The sequence below is a fragment of the Prinia subflava genome, chromosome 12 (genome assembly GCF_021018805.1).
Source record: "Prinia subflava isolate CZ2003 ecotype Zambia chromosome 12, Cam_Psub_1.2, whole genome shotgun sequence".
In the NCBI taxonomy this organism is placed as follows: Eukaryota; Metazoa; Chordata; class Aves; order Passeriformes; family Cisticolidae; genus Prinia; species Prinia subflava.
Genome location: NC_086258.1, coordinates 11,239,526 through 11,261,034, shown reverse-complemented (window position 1 = coordinate 11,261,034; position 21,509 = coordinate 11,239,526). Strand labels below are relative to the sequence as shown.

Genomic DNA, 21,509 nt, shown 5'->3' with positions numbered 1-21,509 from the left:
GTTTGGGACACGAGTTGAGGAGTCATGCTCTCTTTCTAATGTTGCTGCTTCTCCATCCCTGGGGTGGGGGGGGTGGAATAGGGCAAGGGAGGAACAAGGGTGTTTTTTTGTTATTTCAGACTCCTGCTGAGGGATGAAAGGGGTCCCCTGAAAGGGGTTTCTGCTAAAAGAATAAAGGGAAGGCACCCCCCTCAAATGGCTGAAGTCCCTCCCCTGCTCCTGCAGGCTGGTGGCTGCCCCACAGTAAAGGGGTAGTCTGTCCAAGAATGGTGCCTCGTCTTGTGCTCAGGTTGCCCTCTGCCTCGTTCCTCCTCTGCTCCTGCACTTCAGCCAGTGCAGAGTCTCATCCCTTCCCTATGAACCTGCTGCACGGAGATCACCGTGAGGCTGGAGGATGCAGCTGCACTGCGACTGGAATCAGCGCTCACAGACCCACCACAACAGCTCGCTCTCCACTGCTGCACGGCTCACTCGCTTGGTCAATACAGCTGAAAGTCAAGCATGTAAATTCTCCACTGCATCATGTCCAGTTGGTATGAAATGGCACGCTGACTACACTTCAGACAATGCTATTGTGGCACTTCTATTTTCATGCTTCTAAATAAAATTTTTATTATAATAATAGATCTGTGACAAACTCTGATGACTGGCTTTTTTCAGTATTAAGTACAATGCTGTGTAGATGTGTCTTGTAGTCCTTTGTTTTTCATCTGGCAGGTGAGTCACCGTGCAAGCTCACTTTCAGTCATATAGTGTAAATGGAAAGCATTGTGGAAAGCACATGGACTTGAGAACAGCATTCCGCAGCAAATCTGACCTATCCGCTTGGCTGTCTTGGAACTGACTAGTTTCTGCTACTTGCATGCATATCGAATAGGTGTACTTTCCACGGAAAACTCTTAGCAGATGTGTGAAACGATGTTTAACCTCGATGTTTACAAAGCCGGCATTCGGGAGGGACGCTGCTGGCCATAGTCCCGCCCCGCACAGGCACGAAGGACCCGCTCCCCTCGCGGGACTGCAGCTCCGGGCGGCAGAGGACGGCTCGCAGCCCGAGACTACAACTCCCGGCGGGCCCTGCCGGTGGCGCAGCGGCCGACGCGGCGGCCGACGCGGCGTGTGAGTGGTTAGCGGGTCGGGGCGGGCGCGCGGGACCCTGCTCCGGGGTAGCGGGATGTGCGCGGGGAGCTCCTGGCGCCTCTCCCGCGCGGGACGGAGCCGCGGGAGTGACGCTGGAGGGGTGAAGCCTCCGTCTGGCCGCCCGCATGGAGCTGAGCAGCGCCGAAGGGGCGTCCACCCGGTTCCTCGGCCTCACTCAGCGGTACCGGAGGCGGGGGCTAAGCTCGGGTGGGGCGGGGCGCGGCGCGCTGGCGACCGGCGATGGCGGAGAGTGAAGCGGTGCTTTGCTTCCGCGGACCGGGGCTGGAGGGGCTGCCCGGGCGAACGGTGCTGGACGCTCCCGCGGTGTGAAGCGGCCGGCCCTCGGGCTAGCGGAGCAGCGGGAGCCCCCAAGCTGCAGCCGTCTCCCTCGGGCTGCTGCAGGTGGTGTGGGCGGAGCCGGACGAGCGTCCTCAGAGTCGGTTTCGCAGCGTATTCAGCGCTGCGCTCATGCAAGCAGATAGCGCTGGGTGATATCACTTGAATTACATGATTGCTGACTGCATTAGTGCTCGAGACTCTTTCTTAAATGAAAGTAGGTTGACTGATACCGACAAGTAAACATATAGATGAAAAGGAGAATGGCAAGCCCAAGGGGCATCCTTCTGATCACATAGGTGCAATTTGCAAAATCACCCCCTTCTGCCACTACCCTCCCGACCCACAAAGTAAAGTGCTTTCCAGTGTCGAACTTCTGAAAGACAAAACTTGTGATTCGACTCTACGATCCCAAAAAGTCTATGTTTAGATTTGCAAATGCGTTTAACTGTGCTTCATTTTGCAACTTTCAGGACTGTTTTGTAGGAGCTTCTCTTGAAATGGCAGGTAGCTAGTTCTCTCTCCTCTTTGTCATTACTGTTCATTTATAGGACTGCACCTGTGTTTCCAGACAAATGGGAAAGAGCGATGGAATATACTGTGTTGACGCTGTACAAATGCATTTAGGCTGGTTAGGTATATTCATGTGAATAAAGGTGCATCTGTATTAAATACTTTGCAATGAAAGTAAATGTTAAACTATTGAGCCCAGCTAATGTGAGCCACTGATGAACTAACCTCTTCAGTGCTGGCGGTTCATCTTAATAGGAAAAAAAGTATTCTAAAATTGTCATAACTGGAGCAGCTGTTTTTCTCATGTAGATCAGGACCGAGGAAGGATGTATTGCAATGAAGAAAATTATTGTGAACAATTGATTTTAACGACAGTGTATTTTTTAAATTAGCAGATGTGATATGTCATAGAGTTGAGTACAAATCTTGGTGGTAACTGAGAATGGAGAGCCAAAGAGGTATGCAGGCAAGAATTTATTAGGGAGTATATGTGCTTATGCACATAGTGTGATAATGTGAATCTTACCTGTGTGTAAATTGAAGCTAAGATGCTTAGTTTTTATGAGATTGTCTCTGTAGCATCATGCATAAGTATTTAATTTAATCATAGCTTTTGCTTCCAGTCAGGACACAGACATTTCCTTTGGGAGTAATGTGATAGCCAGACTGCAATGGTTGCTAAAAATTGTGTATGCTGTAAGAAGTATTCCTTGCAGCAATGACTTTATATGCTGTAAGACTTGTTCAGCAGAAATGATATGTTTTTAACGGCAGGGTATAGGGTTGCAGGGAATGTAAGGCTAGTTGACTTGTGTGCACTGATGAAGTCTTTCTATTCCAGCTCTGTCTCTGAAGATCTGGGTTGCAGACGCGGAGAGTTTAGCAGAAAGCATTACGGATCTGTGGAGCTTGTAAGTATACATAGCCTGTCCTTCAGTTTATAATGCAAAGCTCCAGTAGTTTTCATTTCCAAGTAAAAAAGTTGGATCTAGTTTGGAAAATATACTTTGTCACCTAGACCTGAAAGTTATAAGCTAATATAAAGCGGCTTCTGAATAGGTGTACATCAGACCCATGATAGGAGATCTTTTTACTACCTTATTATTTCATTGTAACAGGAAAGGCAATGTTATATAAATACTGTGTTTACCTTCAGATGGAAATGGAGCCTTTTTTCCTGTTAGAATCTGAGGATGGCAAAATATTAGGGTAGTATTTAATGAAGTACTTGCAGTTATGTAAGATATAAACTGTATACATGCTCACATGTGTACATATATTTGTATGTAATTTTATATGTATGTGACTCATAATAGTGGGAGAGAGCTTAAAACTGAATGAACTAGTCAGAATTTGGATTTCGGAAACAGTTCCGTAGAATCTATCAGTTATTCTGTATTTTCTTGAAACTCAAAGATTAAGTGAGCACTTCATTTTTCTCATGTATAAGTTTCTTCTCCACTGTGAAAATGTGTCAGCAGTTAAAACACTGTCATTCTGATTACAAGGCCATGATGAAATTACATAAATTTACTGTAGGATAGCAGAGGTGGGGAGGAGTTAAGAAAATTAACTGCAGCTGTGTTACTGTGGGAAGAAATCACAAGTTTTCCACTAGCTATAGTTGGATTTTTAAAGTACTTGGATAGTATATTTACAAATGTGTTTGTAAGTTGAGTGTAAATTGGTGGCCTAGTTGCTGGAAGTGGCTTTGTGGGAGCACCAGCTATCTTTTTTTCCTTTCTATTCATTCTGCATAAAAGACACGGTGTTTAAATCCAAAAATGCAAGTAAACTGTATTCTGGTAAGAGGCTCTTTCATTCCTCGTGCTTAAAATCTTCTGCTGGAAAATATTATTTTATTATATATATATATATATATATATAAAATAATATTATATATTATATATATTATTTATTTAGTTAGTTAGTTATTTATACTTATAAATTCATGTTAAGTTCACATGAATGGTCTTGTTTCTTGGCTGTTTTTCTTAAAAGTTCTGCTAGCATTTTATGAAAGTGTGTCATTTTTGGAGTACAGATGTTTAAAAGTTCTTGTTGCCCTTTCAAATTTCTAAATGTTTAATACCTAACTTTTCTTGCTTCATGTTTTCCACAGTAGCATCTCATTCATGCCTTGTTAGAGTTCTTACTGGGTCGTTCAAAATCTTTAGTCAAATTGGTAATAGCTAGACTGATCCCTTCTCTGTGGGGAGTCATGATGCCTGGAACAAAAAGAAATGGTAGTAGGCTTTGATTGCTGATCGTATGGCTATTTTTGGAAATAGAACCTCTGTGTTAAACTCTCTTATAGCTTATATCTAGTGATGCTGATGGAGCCATTCAAAGAGCTGGACGGTTCCGTGTAGAAAATGGCTCCTCTGGTGAGGTAAGTGCTCAAAAATACTCACAGAAAGCTGAAAAAATTATGCAGCTTCAGTTATTTTTCACCTGCGGAAGATGCACTTGCAGTCATTTACTAAGGAAGAGAACTTTGAAAATTCTGGCATTTTGTTTCGTTTTGGTAGTGTTTTTGCTCACTTGATCATGTTAGGAGAAAAATACCTCTGAATGCCACTTCCCAGTCTCTAGTTTATCACTCTATGTATGTGCTGTCCTGTTGGTACTATGATGTTCAAGGTGACCTCTGTGCTTTAAATTTTGCTCCTTGGCGTGATGAGGTTTAGCTTCATTTTTTTGACTCTTAGCTGTCTTCTGGCAGCTGTGCTTATCTTTAAATAAGAGAGAAAGAAGTTGAGCAGAGCCTCAGAGAGTCATTCCCTTCATCTTTCTTGCTGCTAAACTCGCAATGGGTCCCTGCAACTATTCCAGTTGACACTGAGGTTTCCACTTACCTTCATGTTTTATCTTCCTTTGCAAAAATTTGTTATTTGTAAATACCATCTTAGTATTGGAAGAAAGAAGACCTCATATTCTACAAATACTTGTAAGGTTTTGGTAAAGTGTGTATTGAACTAATAGTAACAGCAAACTGTTACTGATCATCTGCTTGCATCAGCCCTGGCTGCAGAGTTGAAAGCAATCTAACTATTCTGCATTGATTCTTTGAGGGATCATGTTTGGTCCTCTGTCTTTTTAGCTCAGTTTCATGCCGTTCAAAAGCCGATTAGCTCATATCGAGGACAGATTTTAGAGTGGGTGATGAACGGCCACGTGGTGAATGAATATGGAGAACGGCGTTTTCTTCACATGTTAATTCATAGTGGGAAAGGACTTGAGGCATGCTTGGGATTTTACCTTAATTTAGGAAAAACAGGACTGGAGAACTTCCAAAGCATGCTTTGGTCAAGCAAGGAGACTTTGAGGAGTAATTTGGGAAGAATTGAGAAAATTAAACGTGAAGGCATGAATTTATTTAAGTTTTAAAAATGTTTGTCTTCAAATTCCACATTCAAAGGCCTTCTTTTCACTGACATTCCAAGATATTACCCATAGAAGTGGTACACTAGGGCAAGACTTATGTACTTAGAGAGAAATTGCAAAAAAGGGTAAATGAGAGGGAGAATTTTTTTTTTCAGCCACACACCAAATGACTTCAGAAAAATCCTTGCTTTTTAAAAAGCAGGTGTGCAGCTAAAATTTCAGGTGAATCAGCCAGTCTCTATTTGCTTTTGCCTATATTTTGTCCTCTTTTTTTCACTTGGCATTTAACGTAACCATCTCCCAATTCTATTTCAGAATACAGACTATGCTCCAGGTACATGGCACAGAACGGATGTGCATTTGGAAAACCCAGAGTATCATACAAGATGGTACTTCAAGTATTTTTTAGGGAAAGGTAATTGTTTTTTTGCGGATGGATTGGAATTTGGACCGATGAAAATGTACCGTAGTTTTGAATTGTTATTATTTCAACATGGAAAAAGGTGTGGTGTTAATTTAGTATTAAAACATTTTCTGTCCTGTACGTGAAACAAGTCCTTGTTTCATGTGTTTTTAACCTAAAAACAGAGGATGGGTGTCTGTAAGAAGTGAAACGCCTGCTACCAAAAAGGGATGTTTTGAAATCCTTCTTGGCTTTGAATGCTGTACTTATCTCTTGGGGTGGGTTTTTTACATGTCTGTATGTAAGTACTTAGTTATTTATGCAGACAATCATATATTTATGTATGAATGTATATATTTACAGACGTCACTTTGATTCTGCACACAAGTGAGTGGGTGTGTCTTCCTTAGGATTGATAGTGCTGCTCGTTTTTCTCCCAACAGTTCATCAGAATTATATAGGTACAGATGCGGAGAAGAACCCTTTCTTTCTGTCTGTCGTACTGTCTGACCAAAATAAACAGCGCATTCCTCAATACCATTCAATACTTTGGAGAAAAACGGTAAGAAACAAATACTTAACTGCTGTTCTGACTTTTGTTTGTTTGTTTTGGATATGTTTATCATATGCTTTTTCCTCTTTCTCTAGAATTCCAGTATTTATTACGTGTTTTCATTTTATATAATAAGAACATTTAATTCTACTGTAGTAGATAAAACAAAGCTAAATTTGTAGATAACATTATATTAAACTTTTTGACAGAAATCTGTAATGTCAGATTTTCTAATTGTTCAAACATCTGCTGTTTTAAGAAATGATGCCTAAATTGTTCATGATTACGTCCTGTGATCAGTTTAGGCAATAACTTTGTACTGCTTTTAGGATTTTCTTGTAGAATGGTAAGAAAATAGAGAGGTCTGATGCTGTTTTCGCTTTTTTTCCGCTTAATATTCCATGAGAGTCTTTTATCCAAGCAGTTGATTTAAAACTCTACTGTAGGCATGCACGGCTCGATTTTTTTTTCTTTGCAACACCCATGATTTTTTTTTCTCTAAATCAGCAGTAAATGTGGCTAAGCAAAATTACCTTGGTTTTCTTCCTTTTTTATTTTATTAATATTCCTATTTGAATATGCAGAAAAAGTTGGTATGTCCTATAACATATCCTAGCTTTTCTTGCTTACAGGGTACTCAGAAAATATGTCTCCCTTACAGTCCCACGAAAACATTGTCAGTGAAATCTATATTAAGGTATGTATTTACTAATAAGTTACCAGTTTAGATATTTGCCTGTATACCTTCTCCTGAAACTCAGAGTTTCTATTTCATGGTTTTCATGATAAGTCTGTAAAAATGGTTTTGCAAGTCCTAATCATTGAAGGCAGCAAAAAGTGGTTTTAAAGCCTGTTCTTGAACAGGCAAAGTGAAGACTTATAATGGAGAGAAATTCTTACCACTTTTTCTTCAGCAGAGAGACAATTTTCAAGTTAATTGGAAAACAGGTGCTAAGTGGAACTGCAATAATGGAGAGAAAATATCTTTTAAAATTAGACAATTAAAAGAGCTAAGGAATAGCAGATTTTTACTGGTGGTTAATATGTGGCCCTAGCAGGAGGAAGCAAGCAGTTAAGATGCCAAAAATTATTTCTTTAGCTGATTGTCTTCATCTAGGTCTCACTACGGGTGTGTTATGCACAGTGAAGCCAAGAAAATTCCTACTCTCAGTTAGAGTCTGTATGAGCATGCTTGTACTCTGCCCTGCCTCTTTTGTGGTAGAAGAGAATATTAAGTGAGCAAACCCAACACTGTTTCTATTTCTTTGAACAATTTAGTCAGCTGAAATGTCAGAGCATTGGTTTTCAAAGCATTCATTCAAATTTAATCTGCAGTTTTTACAATCCCATCATGTGGTGCGTTTTCTCAAATCCCTCGCTGACAATGTCATTAAATGGATCTTCTGTAAGGGTTTTAGCTTCTCTAGGAACCCATTAAAAGTGTCTCTTACTAAACAAGTAGTGTGTACCAGATAATTGAGTGATTTGCAGGTTTTTCAAACCTGTAATCGATATAGAGTAGGAACAAATGTCTCTTGTTTGATTGAAGCCGGGCCACCGGTTAACATTGCCAGTGCCTATGTGGAAGGAGAATTCTGGAAGCAGACCATGTGTTTTGCTGTGAAGTCACTACCAGCAGATCTGGATGTTACTGGACAAGATTTATGAGAGGTCCCAGACTACTGAATTTGCCTGAGAGGCTGTCAGGCCTTTGAGCCTCACTTTTTAAATCTGATTTCCTGGGCTGGGGCTCTGTTTTGGAGTGTCAAGATGGTGAGTTGAAAACACTTGAGATACCTTTCATCTTCTTCATCAAGCTGAGCTAAGTGCCCTCTTCAAACGCCTACCGTTTTGGCTTGAATAGTGTTCCTAATTGTCTGCATTCTTGACCTGCTTAAGCATCTGATTTTCCATGTCTGCCAACCAGTCACTGAAGTCACTCTTCCTAACATCCCTTTCCAACCCAGCCTCTCTCTCTGCTCCACCCACAAGTGTGTATTTTGTCAGGCATCCCAGGGTGGGGAAACTGTCGTCTGTTAGCTGGGGTTGTAACTCTGTGGTTAAAACACCCTGATGTGTTCCATCCTGTGATGCTCCAGCATTCTACAGAGGAAGATGGTAGGCTTGTTTCAGACCTTGTTTCTCCCAGGGTCTGTGCCACATGCAGTCAGTTGCATAAATGCCATCTCCTTTTTGCCTGCTTCAGCTTGGACTGAAAACTCCTGACAATTTTTTGTTTTTTGCTTTTACGGTTTTTTAGCTGTCCCTCAGGCCTGATTGATAGTCCTTTGACATTTCAACCTGTTCACACCTGATGTGAATCTAGGTACAGACTGTCTCAAAGAATTTTGATTGCATTAATAAATGGCTTTTTTCTAAATTCTTTGGAACACTTTAGTACCTTTCAAAAGGAACTAAAGAAAATCATCTCTGCACTGTGATCTAACAAAAGCACCAGTGAAACATTTCACCTCTGTGTTAGTTCGCCATGCCCCAGGTATATTGCATTTGACACTCCATGACACGGTGTACAGTTCTCTAATGTTCGGAGTGGGGGGAAGGGACATAAAACAATAGTAAATGCAGAAGTATGAGTTAAGAAAAAATGCTATGAATTAGATATTTCTGTTTATTGAGGCAGTTGATCTTGCTTTTTATGTGAATACCTTTTCTGTTCTGCCTGTGAATCATTGCTGTGTGAATTTGATGTTGAACTTCTCATTTTTTGTTTGACTTGCCTTAAATTATTTAAAAAGAGAGAGAACTCAAAAAATAGAATTGATTATTGAGCCCTCCTAAAATGATTGCGGCAATTATGTTTAAAGCCAAAACAAAGGATGATGTAGTAGAGCTTTGTGCTTTATAAGTAAATAAATTTAAACCTGATCTCCTCACAGGGTCTTACTAATTTCTGTTTTTAAGATATGAAAGAAGTTTAGGAAGTGCTGGAAGCTAGTATTTTGGGAAAGAAATGGCATTTCTTTCCATGGAAAGAAGCATTCCACTTAAGAGAGGCTCTTTGAACAATTCATTTTGTAACCGCAATCGATTGGCAGTTCAGCACTGAAGTGTACTTGCCTTATAAAGCACTATTTCTTTTGCATTTCAGTGCTATGAGCCTTGATAAATTTGAGAAGAGCCCGAGAGAAATTTTTCATCCTGAGATACAAAAGGTAGGAAGTGACTTTTTTTGTTTGGTTCTTTTTCTTTATTATTTTCTGGAAATAAAAGTAATTAAGTGTAAATATTACTAGCTTGTTTTTTCCAGTAGTGGCTAAAAAGGTTGATTATACGTAATGCTGCCTAAACTGTCTTTATCCATTGAACTGGCTGTTTCAAATCAAAACTTATAAACACATCCTTGTAGAATCTTTAATATGAGTGTGCTAAAGGTACTGTTTTTGTTTACAGGATTTACTGGTTCTGGAAGAGCAAGAGGTAAGAATAAACTTAACCAGTTCTAGGTCACAGACTTGTCCAGTGAATACAGCTTTGTATTTTGATGTGCTTATGATGACTTTGAAATCAGTTGTTGATTTACAGTAAAAAATGAATGTTTTTAGAATGTGATATCAAAAGTAACTTTAAGCACCAACTTAATACCTTATAATAATAGATCACCAACTTAGATTAATAATTTTATGATATACTGTAAAACTTTAAAAGTAAATTATGTATTAGGAGATGGTATATAGGAGATGGTATAAAGTGTATGTTCTGGTGTGTGGGATGTATACAAAGATACATATATAAAAATCCTTAGAGGAAATGGATTTTTAGGTCTTCTGTTTGATTGTGTGTTCATCATACAATATTTGGTTTTATTTCTCAGGGATCTGTGAATTTTAAATTTGGAGTCCTTTATGCTAAGGATGGTCAGCTTACAGATGATGAAATGTTCAGTAATGGTGAGTTTTTCACCTTCTCCTTAATTGTGTTGTTAGTCTGAATTAAAAAAAAGGAAGATAGTGCCTACAGCTGGAAGCAAGGCAAGAGGTAATGGTTATATGAACAGTCATTTTGTTGGGTTTTATGCGTTGGGTGAAAAGTTGTACCACAGGGCCTTCTAATTCTGTGAGAAGTTGCTGTAGGAAGCCTCCTGTTACAGCTTGAAAGACAGTGAAATACCTGTTCTGGAAATAGACTGTGACATAACATTTAGAAAAAGGCAGTGGTTGAAGGAGGCGACTCATTAACTCACTGCTTGTAGTTCTTTCACTTTTTACAGCATGATCACGTTCTCCTATGCACTTGAACAGCATTGGTGTTAGCAAAAGATGGCACTGTTTATTGTCATGTGATGATGCCTGTTCTGCAAGGTTAGGATGCTGTTTCTGGAAAGGCAGCAGGCTTGGAAGACATGAAAGGAAACTAATTCAGCTGAAACTTGTGTCCTGGAAGCAGGACCCATTTCCTTATTTTGATTGTTTTTAAGACATCATCAATTACCACCTGTGTGCTTTTTTGGTAACATTTCTCCCTCCCACATATAGAAACTGGAAGTGAAAGCTTTCAACGATTTTTGCATCTCCTGGGTGACACAATTACTTTGAAGGGCTGGTCAGGCTACAGAGGAGGACTGGACACTAAAAGTAAGAACTCACTTGAAGCAATAAAGGAGGGGTGGGGGGGAGCGGGGCGGGTGTGGAGCTGCATTCTGAATGTTTCTTCTTCTTGCATACTGCACATACCGTGTATATCATAGTTATGAAACAATCCCAAAACGGACTTTCTCATATGTGTACTGAATGCTCTGCTTCACTAGGAAAGAGTCAGGTCAGCTTAAGTAATTGGTATGGAAGGCAGTTATGACATGTTTTATCAAGGTGAACAGTTTAATTTTAAGTTGGAATGAGGTGAACAATAACCTGAAATGTTACTTGCTTCATGATAGTAGGACATTGTGGCTTGAAGACCCATCAGGAGAGTAGGTGAAAGGTGAAAGATGTCGTAGGTTTTAAGTGTGAATATGCAGATTAGTTGCAAACTTGGGTTTGGACTCACATGAAGCATGCAGTGTGGACATTTGCTAAAATGGATCAGACAGAAAAGGATAACTGAAGAAGATTTGGTAGAAGGACTTGAAGTATCTTTTGATCTTCAGAAAACTTAGAGGACATACTTCTCCTTAAAATGTTGTCTTCCCTTGCAGATGATACAACAGGAACCTGTTCCATCTATACAGTTTTTCAAGGGCATGAAATTATGTTCCATGTTTCAACCATGCTACCATATTCTAGAGAGAACAAGCAGCAGGTACGTGGTTCTCTCTCTTTTTTATTTCCCTATTTATTTGTTAAATCACAAAGTCCAAAACTCTATAAGAAATAAAGGATTTCTTGTCTGTTTATATTGTAGAATTGTGAGCCTTGAGACTTGTGTGCTTTTTTCCTCAATATTCTACCCAGTGCTGAAAATATCATGATGTTTATTAGAAATAATGCATCCTATCGTCTCCATTAAGGTACAAAAGATACTTATGAAGAAGATCTAAATTGCTTCACTGACAAGTGATTGAGCAAGTGTGGTGTTCAGATGACTTGAAGAGCTTCACTGCTGTAACTATTACCTCAAAGATTTTAGGAAAACTGGAAATTAGCCTTGTGTGTGAATTGTAGGAATATTCACGTGTAAATAACACGTAACTCCTGCTTGAGTAGCAATTAGTGTAGCTTGAACAAAATTCCCCTTGTGAGTATGTTAATGTTGGTAACCATCCTGTCAGCAAAGAAGTACTGTCACACCTACAGATTAACTAGGTGGATTCTTGTTCAAATGTGCTGTCTTTCATTGCCTTTTTTGTATTTATGATGGAGAAAAAAGCTTCATAGGCATATGTGCTTACTGTACATGATACATCCATAATGATTTACCTAAATTACTTACAAATTATTTGGTTTATTATTTATTATGCGTTCTTATAGTAATATAGTTAGATGATATAATTAAAATGTACTTTTTCTGTTTCTATGTCAGTTTTCTCATGCTTTTAGCTTGGACTGATGATAAGATCACAGAAGAAAATGGAGTCCGATCAGGATAATTTTTTTTTAAGAGTAACTCAGCACCAGAGTTTTTTGTCCTTTTATTTCATGTGGTAGATTTGCTTTTTTGGAGTGCTTGATGTTCCGTGCCCGATTTGTGAATAATAATTACGGAAACTATGAGTGCTTTTCTAAACATATGTAATATTTGTTCTTCTAGAACCTGCCTTGTTGTATGCATCATTTCATTGCTAGGTTTGCTTGCTTATAGTTAGGTAATGATGTTATATTGCCCTCAGTCATGCTGACTGTAATTTTTGTTTGCAGTTTAGGAACATTGTTTTACTACTCTGTCACAGAATTGCTAAGATACTTATTTATGTCTTGTAAGTCACTGTGTCTATCTCGTTTATTTTTTTTGCCTTTTCTTTCTTTTTTCCTTTTTTCTTTTCCTTTTTTTTTTTCCAGGTAGAAAGGAAGCGACATATTGGAAATGACATTGTCACTATCATATTTCAGGAAGGTGAAGAGTCTTCTCCAGCATTTAAGCCATCCATGATTCGCTCTCATTTTACACGTATCTTTTTCCTGGCATTTTCTAATGATTTTTTTTTTTTAAGATCAATATTACTTTAATTCTGCTCTAAGTCCTAACTGCATGCTGTTTATGGAAAAGAAAATTATTTTACAAAGACAGTTGCATTCTTGCATTCTTCACCTTCAGCTGCCTGACTAGGAGTTTCCAAGTCTGCAACATCAAAGAGTGTTTGTTAAGTCCCTTAGAAGATAAGCTAAAAGCAGAAAAGTGAATTTTAAATCATGTTTTTATTGAAAGCGTTTGTTTGTATCATTTTACAAATTTAATTTTATACCTTTTCAAAAAACATAAATTCATAGATATATTTCTCTTAGTTATATAAATTATTTTGGTGTTAAGTTTTGGCATTTTACTCAATATAGTCTTTCAGTGTTTAGATGCTGTTTATTTTAAATATTTGTGTATTTTAGATCAGTATTTGTCAAATTCTTCAGACCATTTACCATATATTCTCCAGTTTTTTAACAGCCTGTGTTTTTCAGACTTCTGGTTAAAAACATTTTGAAGACTGTATGATTCCAAATCCAGCAGCCAATCCCTTGTGATTATCATGGGGTCACAGTAGTAGTAATCTGTAGACCTTAACCTGTTACACTAGATAAAATGAAATGAGGAAAAATGGTTGAAAAGAGGAAAACTCTTATTTTCTATCTATACTCTGTTGCTGAGTTTTAAAAAGTTATCACAAAGCTTAAGAATTCTACACCTAGTTCTCAGGCAGACTAAATGTTCTTAGAATCCACTTGCTAGGAGTGAATGAAAAATGAATAAAGATTGAAAAAATAATAAAAGTCTTTACATATCAGAGTAACCTAAAGAAGAGTTGTCTACCACATCTGTGTAACTCTTCAGTATAGCATCAGCCTTAGTATAACTTGCACTTTAAGTCATTCTCTCAATTTTCTTATAATTCTGCTGGCTAAATTATTTAATTGGAATCTTTTCTGCTATGGAAGCTTTGGTATAAACAAAGTTCAGTATCAGTACTGCTTGATCAACTAAAAGAATTTTTAATCACAAATATGTCAAATACAAATAAAACAAACTTCTCCAGTATGTCTTGAGATGTGTCTGTCGTAGTAGCTTGATTTTTAAACTGCTGATCAAACAAAATTTTTGTATAGAACCTTCTTTATAAACAGTAAAATTTGCGTAGTCTAGAATTGTTTATATATTTGCATTGACTTGAATAATATATTTTACCTTTATTAAATCTGCAATGTATTACAGGAAAAAGAAAAGTTTATTGAAATACATGTGATCTTTATTAGAACTGGATTAACTTCCTTAACTATATGGCAGATATTTTTGCTTTAGTGAGATATAATAAGCAGAATGATAGTTACAGGTAGGTGCTGATCGTAACAAATAATTTCACAACGAATTACTGATGGTTTAGAAAAAACGGGAAAACATTTTGGCAGTGGGGAAACTTTGGCATACAAACTTGTCTGTATGCCAGGAAGCCAAATGAACCTTAGAAACTGAAGAGCAATATTGACCTGCATACAGATGTCACTAAACTGGCTATGAGTAGCATGCTTCTAACCATCAGAAAAATTAAATTCTGGAACTGGCATAAGCTAAGGGGGAAACCCAAACCAGTTTTTTAGATGAGATATAAAAAATGATGAAAGAGACTCTGGGAACTTTCAGACCTGATGATATCAAAGACATAGTAAACTATGTGGATGATGAAAGTTAAATAATGCTTGTGATGTTGTGATAGCCACGGACTACAGGTCCTTACAAATCACAGTTTGGCTGTAGCTGAGCAAATTTGTTCATTTTTAGGGATTTTAATAGAGTACATGTCACATACCGAAAAACTACCGGAATTTTATTTACTATGTTTCTCCAGTGTGCTGTTAAATCTAACTTGAGAGAAGAAGAATGATACTTCAGTTTCTGTATGTGGGTTTTTTTTCCCCTGCCTCCTATTTATAGCTAAGGTTTCTTTTGGAAAATATCTATAATGCAGTTAAGGAAAGGAATAGTTTTATTTTGCTTCAAGATCTTACAAGCTTCCTCTTGAAAATTTGTTTAAATTGATTGTCCTCATAGCTTCTGTTTTTCAGCATTCCCAGGTTTGTGGGAAGCACAAAACATGTTTGTGATTCCAATGTGCAGTGAAAATGCAGTCGCTTCTTTCTTTTTCTTCTTGCTTTGGGACAGAAACTTGGGCATACATCCCTCACTACCCTTTAAGAAGTGATTGTTGTCCTGATTGTAAACTAATAGTCAGTAAATGGGTTAGCCATGGTAAAATGCTTTTTATATTGCTGTTTATGTGGAGAAGGAAATGAGTTGCAGTAAATAAGATAAATTTGACTCTTCTGCATTAAGTAACTGGCTGGCCCGTTTTAAAGATCAGTCCATCTTATCTTAGTTGCTTCGTTCTGGCAGTCTTGACGCATCTTGCTGTAGTACATATCACATAGTATTTTTTTTCCTATATGACAACCTTAAACATTATATTTCAGCTTGGCCCAGTCATGTTTGCTTCTGTCCTTTCATCGTAGGCCAGAATGTATTTCGTTCCTTCCCTTACTTTTCTGTGTGTGTGAAGACAGTCTTCCAAGCGGCCAAAATTTCAGTCAAAAGAGACAGGGGATGCACTAGGCTTTTGAGGGAAATTTTCCTTGTTTCAAATGCAGTGCCACTATGAGGTCTGACACTGAATTTCTACTTAGAATGCCTTTATATTTTACATCACTCAGTAAGACTGGGTTTTTAGTCAGTTTTGCTATGGCTTTCCCTGTCATGATTCATTCTGATCTAGTCAAGGAGTATTTCACACCTTTTGTAGTTATAAATTATTGCTTTTTTACCTGGACGTAATAATAGACATAGGACATCTATGAAACTGTGTCTCAAACATGGGAGACAAATATTAGGATGATCAATATTCATGCAAATTTAGCACTGTAGTTGTATTGTATGGAGTTTCTAAGCTTTCAGGAAAAAAGACCATATGAAAGCATTGTAATCCATTAGACTCAGTCAGTCACTGCTGGTTTTTTGAGAAGACTGGTTTCTAAAATGACAGGGTTGAATTTCTTATTTTTTCACTCAACTTGCTGTGACCTGTGTCATCTGCACATACCACTTGGGAGACTTCTTTCAGTGAACTATCACTTGAAATAGTCAAGAATGATTACTTATCTTAAAGCAGCTGTGCCCTGATGAACAAATAGGCATGGGTTTTGTATCTGCCATTCATTATTGCTATGCTGGATTCCTTATGGATCAAAAGTGCTCAGCAGGTCCAGCTGTCATGGAAGTTACCCTGGCTCTGTCTTCCTCAGTGAAAATGAATCGGCTGTTTCCAAGCTACAGATTCATATGTTGTAAGGCATTGTTACTTTAAAAGAATCAAATATTTCATGTGTGAGGTGAATGCATAGGTGAAGTGGAAATCTCTAAGGAGACCATATTTTGTAGGTGAAGACCTGTTCTTGTACAGGACTGTATTTTGCTAGTGCCACTAAAACTATTGCTGCATGAGTAGAACTGCAAAGTTCTGTTCTAATTCTGTGTCCCGGTGTTAGTCTGTGTAAAAAGAAGCATAATTTTGCTCTGTTGAGTATTTCCAAGTGAATCCTTTTCTGTTAGGCCCTTTGAAATTCTAATGTAAGACATACCCAGATAACAGTTTCCATTTGTTTTCTTTGGTTCTCAATAGAGTCTATAAAAAAGGTAGGGTTTGAATGTGACTTTCAATGTAGATAAAGATTTGTACTTTCAATAGGCTGAAAATATTTTCAGAAGAAAGTGTTCCTCTCTTTGGGCCTCCCCTTCCATCCCCACCTGTGTTTACAAATCACCAGGAATTCAGGGATTTTGTGTTGGTGAAATGTAAGTCAGTTTCTCTTTTCTTAGAAACTCTTTTCATAATTGTGCTAACAAATTGAAATTTATGATGCCTAAAATGTATACACATTTTGTTGTCTGTATACAATTATTTTTTTCAAATCTGTAGCATAGGTGGGATGTCGGTTCCATCGAACTGTTACAGTCGGTTTAACAATAAAAAAATTCTCTTCTTCTCAGGCTACTAGACAGAGGCTGACTTTTGCATTTGCAGAATATGCAGCCATATTTAGCTTTGCACTTTCGTAAAGGGCTTGGAAGATCTGAAAGAACTTATAATGCTGATCATTATTTAGTAATAGAAGGTGTTAATTTAGTAGCTCTGAAAACCTGAAAATAGCAGCTTTTCGGAATATACCCGTGAAGGTGCTGAAGGAAACTTATGCAGCACTTTTAAATTTTGTAATCATTCAGTTCCGGCTTTCATTGACCCATATTTGCCCTTCTAAATCAGCAAGAAAGAAATCTTTGAGAGTTGATCATGTTGATTACAATTAGACCTCCAATTAGAAGCTTGGTAGCTCATTTTGCCTATTTAAATTGTTTAGTACTTATATTGACCAGATGTTTGTCTTTAGTTTTTTTACTAGTTATGTATTTATTCTGATGCCTCGAGGAATTCTTCTATTACTATTTTTTCTCTTTTAATGTAAGGGAGAGTTATTCACTTAGAAAAAGGCAAGAAGGAGGCAATTCTAAATTATTAAGGGCAGAGCAGGTATTTTGATACAGAGGCAAACTAGGGTCAGTGGAGATTGTTGAAGACCATTTACGTAACATGTCTTTTTCTCATAATCTTTTAGTAATAAATGGTGAAAAGGCCACCTTGGAAACACCAACATTTTCTCAGAAACGTCAACGCACTCTAGACATGCTGATCCGCTCTTTATACCAAGACATGATGCCTGACCTACACAAAGGAAATGTAAGTCAGAAGTTTCTGCACCTTTTACATATGCTGTCCTGTTCTAACTAGTAACTTGAATGTTCTGTTACTTTAAAGAACTGTAATCCTAATGAGCACTGAATTGCATATGACTAAGCTAAATACCAATTATCATATAACTTACTTTACAGTTATATGAAAGCTGACAGTCCTTTCTGGACAGGACTCTTCGCCAGGTGTGAGGAGAAGCATAACAATGTGATGCTTTGTGTAAGCTTACCTGCAGCAAGGGAATAGGGAATTTTGATACTGCAAATATAGGCATTAGTCTCATCACCATAAAATCTGCATTTGTTCCATTATGTGTAAATTTGGATGATTCTTACCCCTGGGTAGCTATGAGGTAACTTTATTTTAGATGATGAAGGCTTGGTCTTAAGGTGATTCTTAACTAACTAAAAATAAGGTCAGTACTTCTAAAACTGACAAGGTGCTATTTTTTCCACCAATGTTTATTTCTTTTATCTCTATAGATCTGATGAAACTTATTTTTCATATATTCATGTCACATATTCACATCATATGATTGTACAGAACATGACAGTGGTAAACTATGACAAATTGTAAGGTAAAGCACTCAAGGATTGGAAGATTTGCAGTTTCTCTTCTCTGAGAAGCTAAGCAATTAGAAAGAAACATTTCCTGTTTTAGAACATGCTTAATAGAAGATCCTTCAGTGATGTGTTACCGGAGTCCCCAAAATCCACACGGAAAAAAGAGGAAGCTCGACAAGCAGAGTTTGTTCGACTTGGTCAGGTAGGATCAGTTTAGAAGGTATGCAGCTATGTTTACAAAGACTGTGTCACTCCTCTTGTTAGACTTTGATTAGCTTGCAGTTACGTCGGAATTTAATGCAGTTTTCTGTGATCGCAAATAGTTTTGCAGTATTGCATTATTTGAAGTTACTTTAAAATAAAATAAAATATGAATAGAAGTGTTTATCTGTAGCGCCTGAGGTATGCATGCACAAATATTTTTATTCTACATGAGTTAAATGAAGGTTGTAAAAATCGTAGCTTAGGATGAAACCTGAAAGATCTTTCCCTGCTTCATGCAGCAGATGCTTTCCTCAAGCAGAAGAGTGCTGTGTCTTTTTCTGTGCTTTGGGAAAACATAATATTTCATGGATTTCCTCTGTATGTCTTTTTAAGATTGAATTTCTTAGAAAATACTTAGAATTCTTTAGTCAGGAAGAAATTTTGACAGTCTTTCCATTAAATCACAGTTTGCCACACATCTTTGGACGTACCAAATGCTGGCTGCAGTATTCTCTGGACTTAGTAACTTTTCGATTCCATGAGAAGTGCAACCTCCTGATGATTTAGATTAGTCTGCTTTGATCTGACAGTTCATTGCAGCAAAAAAAAAGCCAACAGTGCCTAAGCCCATCGGTTCCCCTGTCCTTTCACACTTATTTCTTCTTGATCCAGACTGCTCTTACGGATCTGCAGCTTATCTTAAGACTACTTCTTTTCTTAGCTGATTTAATGCAGCAGGAGTTAACACAGCAAAAACAAAGCCAAGGCAAAAAACAAACAAAAACCCCCGAACAAACAAAAAGCCAAAACCCAACCAGCCGAAAAAAAGTCTACAAAACAAAACTGAACCAAACCAACTGAGGAAACCAAATCAACCAACCAAAAAAAAAACCCACCCAAAAACCCACACTACCAACAAAACCCAATTAATTTCTCTCTCTTTTTTTGAGAGTGAATTAAAGATTAGAGGAATCTGGGAAGTTCTTGATGTGGTTAAAGGTAGAGAATGGAGGTAGGCAATTGAGAGCTGGTTCAAAAAAAATCTCAGGGCTATTGAAGCTTGCACTGGCAGAGCTGCAGAATATCTTCTGTTCTTTTCCTGTTCTTTCCCCAGTCACCTTGAAATAACTAGTCATTTCAGGCAGGCACTGGAAAAAGGAAAACTGAATGTGTAATATTCAGACAGAAGTAACCAATGATTTATTCCTATGTTTACTTCACAGAAGTAAAGAAAAACAAGAAAACCATGGTTATTGAAAGTATGGAAACCTATAGGCTTACCCCCTTCCACCTCCCCCGGGTTAAATGCTGATGAGATGCTCATGTAACAAATCTAGTAGGCACCCATTTGTTAAACAAGACTTCAATCCTCAATATGGTCTTTGTCAAAGGGAAACCTATTATGTGGGCTATAAATTTGTAGATACCTGTTAGTGTTTTTCTTGGAAGTTCTTTTAACATTTAACTATTTCCCTTCCCTAAAAGATCTTTCCTCTGTTACAAACTGTAGGCTTGGCCATATTTCAAGATACCTTCCAAGTAACTCAGTTGTTCTTGCCGGACTAGGAACATATTTCCCCTTTAGTTATAGCCAGCTGACTTTTGACATGGTCGACAAAATTCACTGATGACTGATTCAGCAAAATATTTAAATTATTTATTTATTGCCAAGGTAATCTCCTCTGACTGATGACATGGAATTAAAATGTTAATTCAGTGAAGTATTTTGTGCATGTCTATAAGCTGACAGCCATGCTTTAATGCAAATGGGCAAGTGATGCATGCAAGTGTTTACTGCCACTTCACAGAGGACTATGCTTGATGGTAGGCAGACTCTGGGACAGTAAAATTGGTTTAGGGTAGTTCTAAACTTTATATTAAGGAACGCTATGACAATTCCACATATCACAGTCTTCTAGGAGTACTGCCATGAAAGTTAGCAATGAAGGAATATAGGCTGCATTAACAGACTTAATGTGTAAGTCAATTAAACTATGTATATACAATATTTCAATGGAGCTTTTGGCCCTTTCAAAATCCTTGTTTCTAATTACTTCTAACTGAAGTATTTGTGGTCCAGTGACCATCTGTCCTTGGGATGTCTGGCAATATATATAGACAGACATAGGTATAGTTTGCCTTAGTGTTTGTTAGGAAGTTTTGCAAATAAAGGGTCAGTTTGTATAACTGACAAGAGGATCCTCTATCTGGCTAGATAATAAACTGTGGTAGATGATTAGATGCTGTAGTTTGAGGTGGGGAGTTTTCTGTTACTATGTTTGACTCTTCTTTTCTGAGTTGCAATTTAGAAAGCAAGCAAACAAAAAAAAACGTAAACAAGAAACAGCCAACATATGTTTTGGCTGAGAAGATACCTAGTAACCATCTAGTGGTTTATGCCAACCTTGTTGAGGATACAGAATTCTGCTTCTTTTTTCATTATTTAAAATGGCATAGGAATTCCAAATTGAAATTACTTTTTAGTCCTAAATTGTCCTTTTTATATGGTCATTAGTTTGGGTATTGCTGACAAAAACTCAGTTTAAATACATCTGTTTGTATTAGGCATTGAAATTGAAAACCACTGTGAAAGGGGATACCACAGCTAACTTGGCAACCACAAGCTTTTGTAAAAAGGAGGTGAGTGAAACTGTCAGAGAAGTTATGAAGCATTAAACATTATCTAATATAGTGTCTATTTATTTACGTCTTTCATTAGATGCTGCAGCAGAAAAGATGAAAGGTACAGTGTCAAAGTGATTCTGCAGTCACTGTTAGATTAATAAAGAATGAGCTTGAGGCAGAAGCACTTCTCAAGTTAAAGCAACTGTGGACGCTTTTATACTGGAAAAAATTCAACAATTATGACATCTTTCATATGCAATCATCTTTTGTTTTAATTTCAGCATATTTAAAACAAGATTCAGTTGTGTTTTCATTTCCTGTAATACTGGGTTTTGTTTGAAGTCATTAGGGAATGAAATATGCCAGATGCACTCTTCTGCATGTATTTTATAT

At 37.7% G+C, this 21,509-nt stretch overlaps 1 protein-coding gene across 1 annotated transcript in view; it reads left to right on the top strand.

Annotated features, from left to right (window-relative positions):
• The first annotated feature begins 799 nt into the window (after nucleotides 1–799).
• The window catches only part of GARNL3 (GTPase activating Rap/RanGAP domain like 3), a 36,616-nt gene continuing 15,906 nt past the window's right edge, over nucleotides 800–21,509 (top strand). The window contains exons 1-17 of the mRNA XM_063410263.1: nucleotides 800–1,321; nucleotides 2,831–2,900; nucleotides 4,307–4,381; nucleotides 5,692–5,791; nucleotides 6,223–6,341; nucleotides 6,965–7,029; nucleotides 9,442–9,505; nucleotides 9,744–9,770; nucleotides 10,165–10,240; nucleotides 10,826–10,924; nucleotides 11,485–11,588; nucleotides 12,785–12,893; nucleotides 14,217–14,262; nucleotides 16,666–16,772; nucleotides 17,591–17,712; nucleotides 18,385–18,489; nucleotides 21,057–21,131. Of these exons, the coding sequence (XP_063266333.1) occupies nucleotides 1,266–1,321; nucleotides 2,831–2,900; nucleotides 4,307–4,381; nucleotides 5,692–5,791; nucleotides 6,223–6,341; nucleotides 6,965–7,029; nucleotides 9,442–9,505; nucleotides 9,744–9,770; nucleotides 10,165–10,240; nucleotides 10,826–10,924; nucleotides 11,485–11,588; nucleotides 12,785–12,893; nucleotides 14,217–14,262; nucleotides 16,666–16,772; nucleotides 17,591–17,712; nucleotides 18,385–18,489; nucleotides 21,057–21,131 (1,419 nt within the window). The 5' untranslated portion in view covers nucleotides 800–1,265. The remainder of the gene's footprint in view (nucleotides 1,322–2,830; nucleotides 2,901–4,306; nucleotides 4,382–5,691; nucleotides 5,792–6,222; nucleotides 6,342–6,964; nucleotides 7,030–9,441; nucleotides 9,506–9,743; nucleotides 9,771–10,164; nucleotides 10,241–10,825; nucleotides 10,925–11,484; nucleotides 11,589–12,784; nucleotides 12,894–14,216; nucleotides 14,263–16,665; nucleotides 16,773–17,590; nucleotides 17,713–18,384; nucleotides 18,490–21,056; nucleotides 21,132–21,509) is intronic.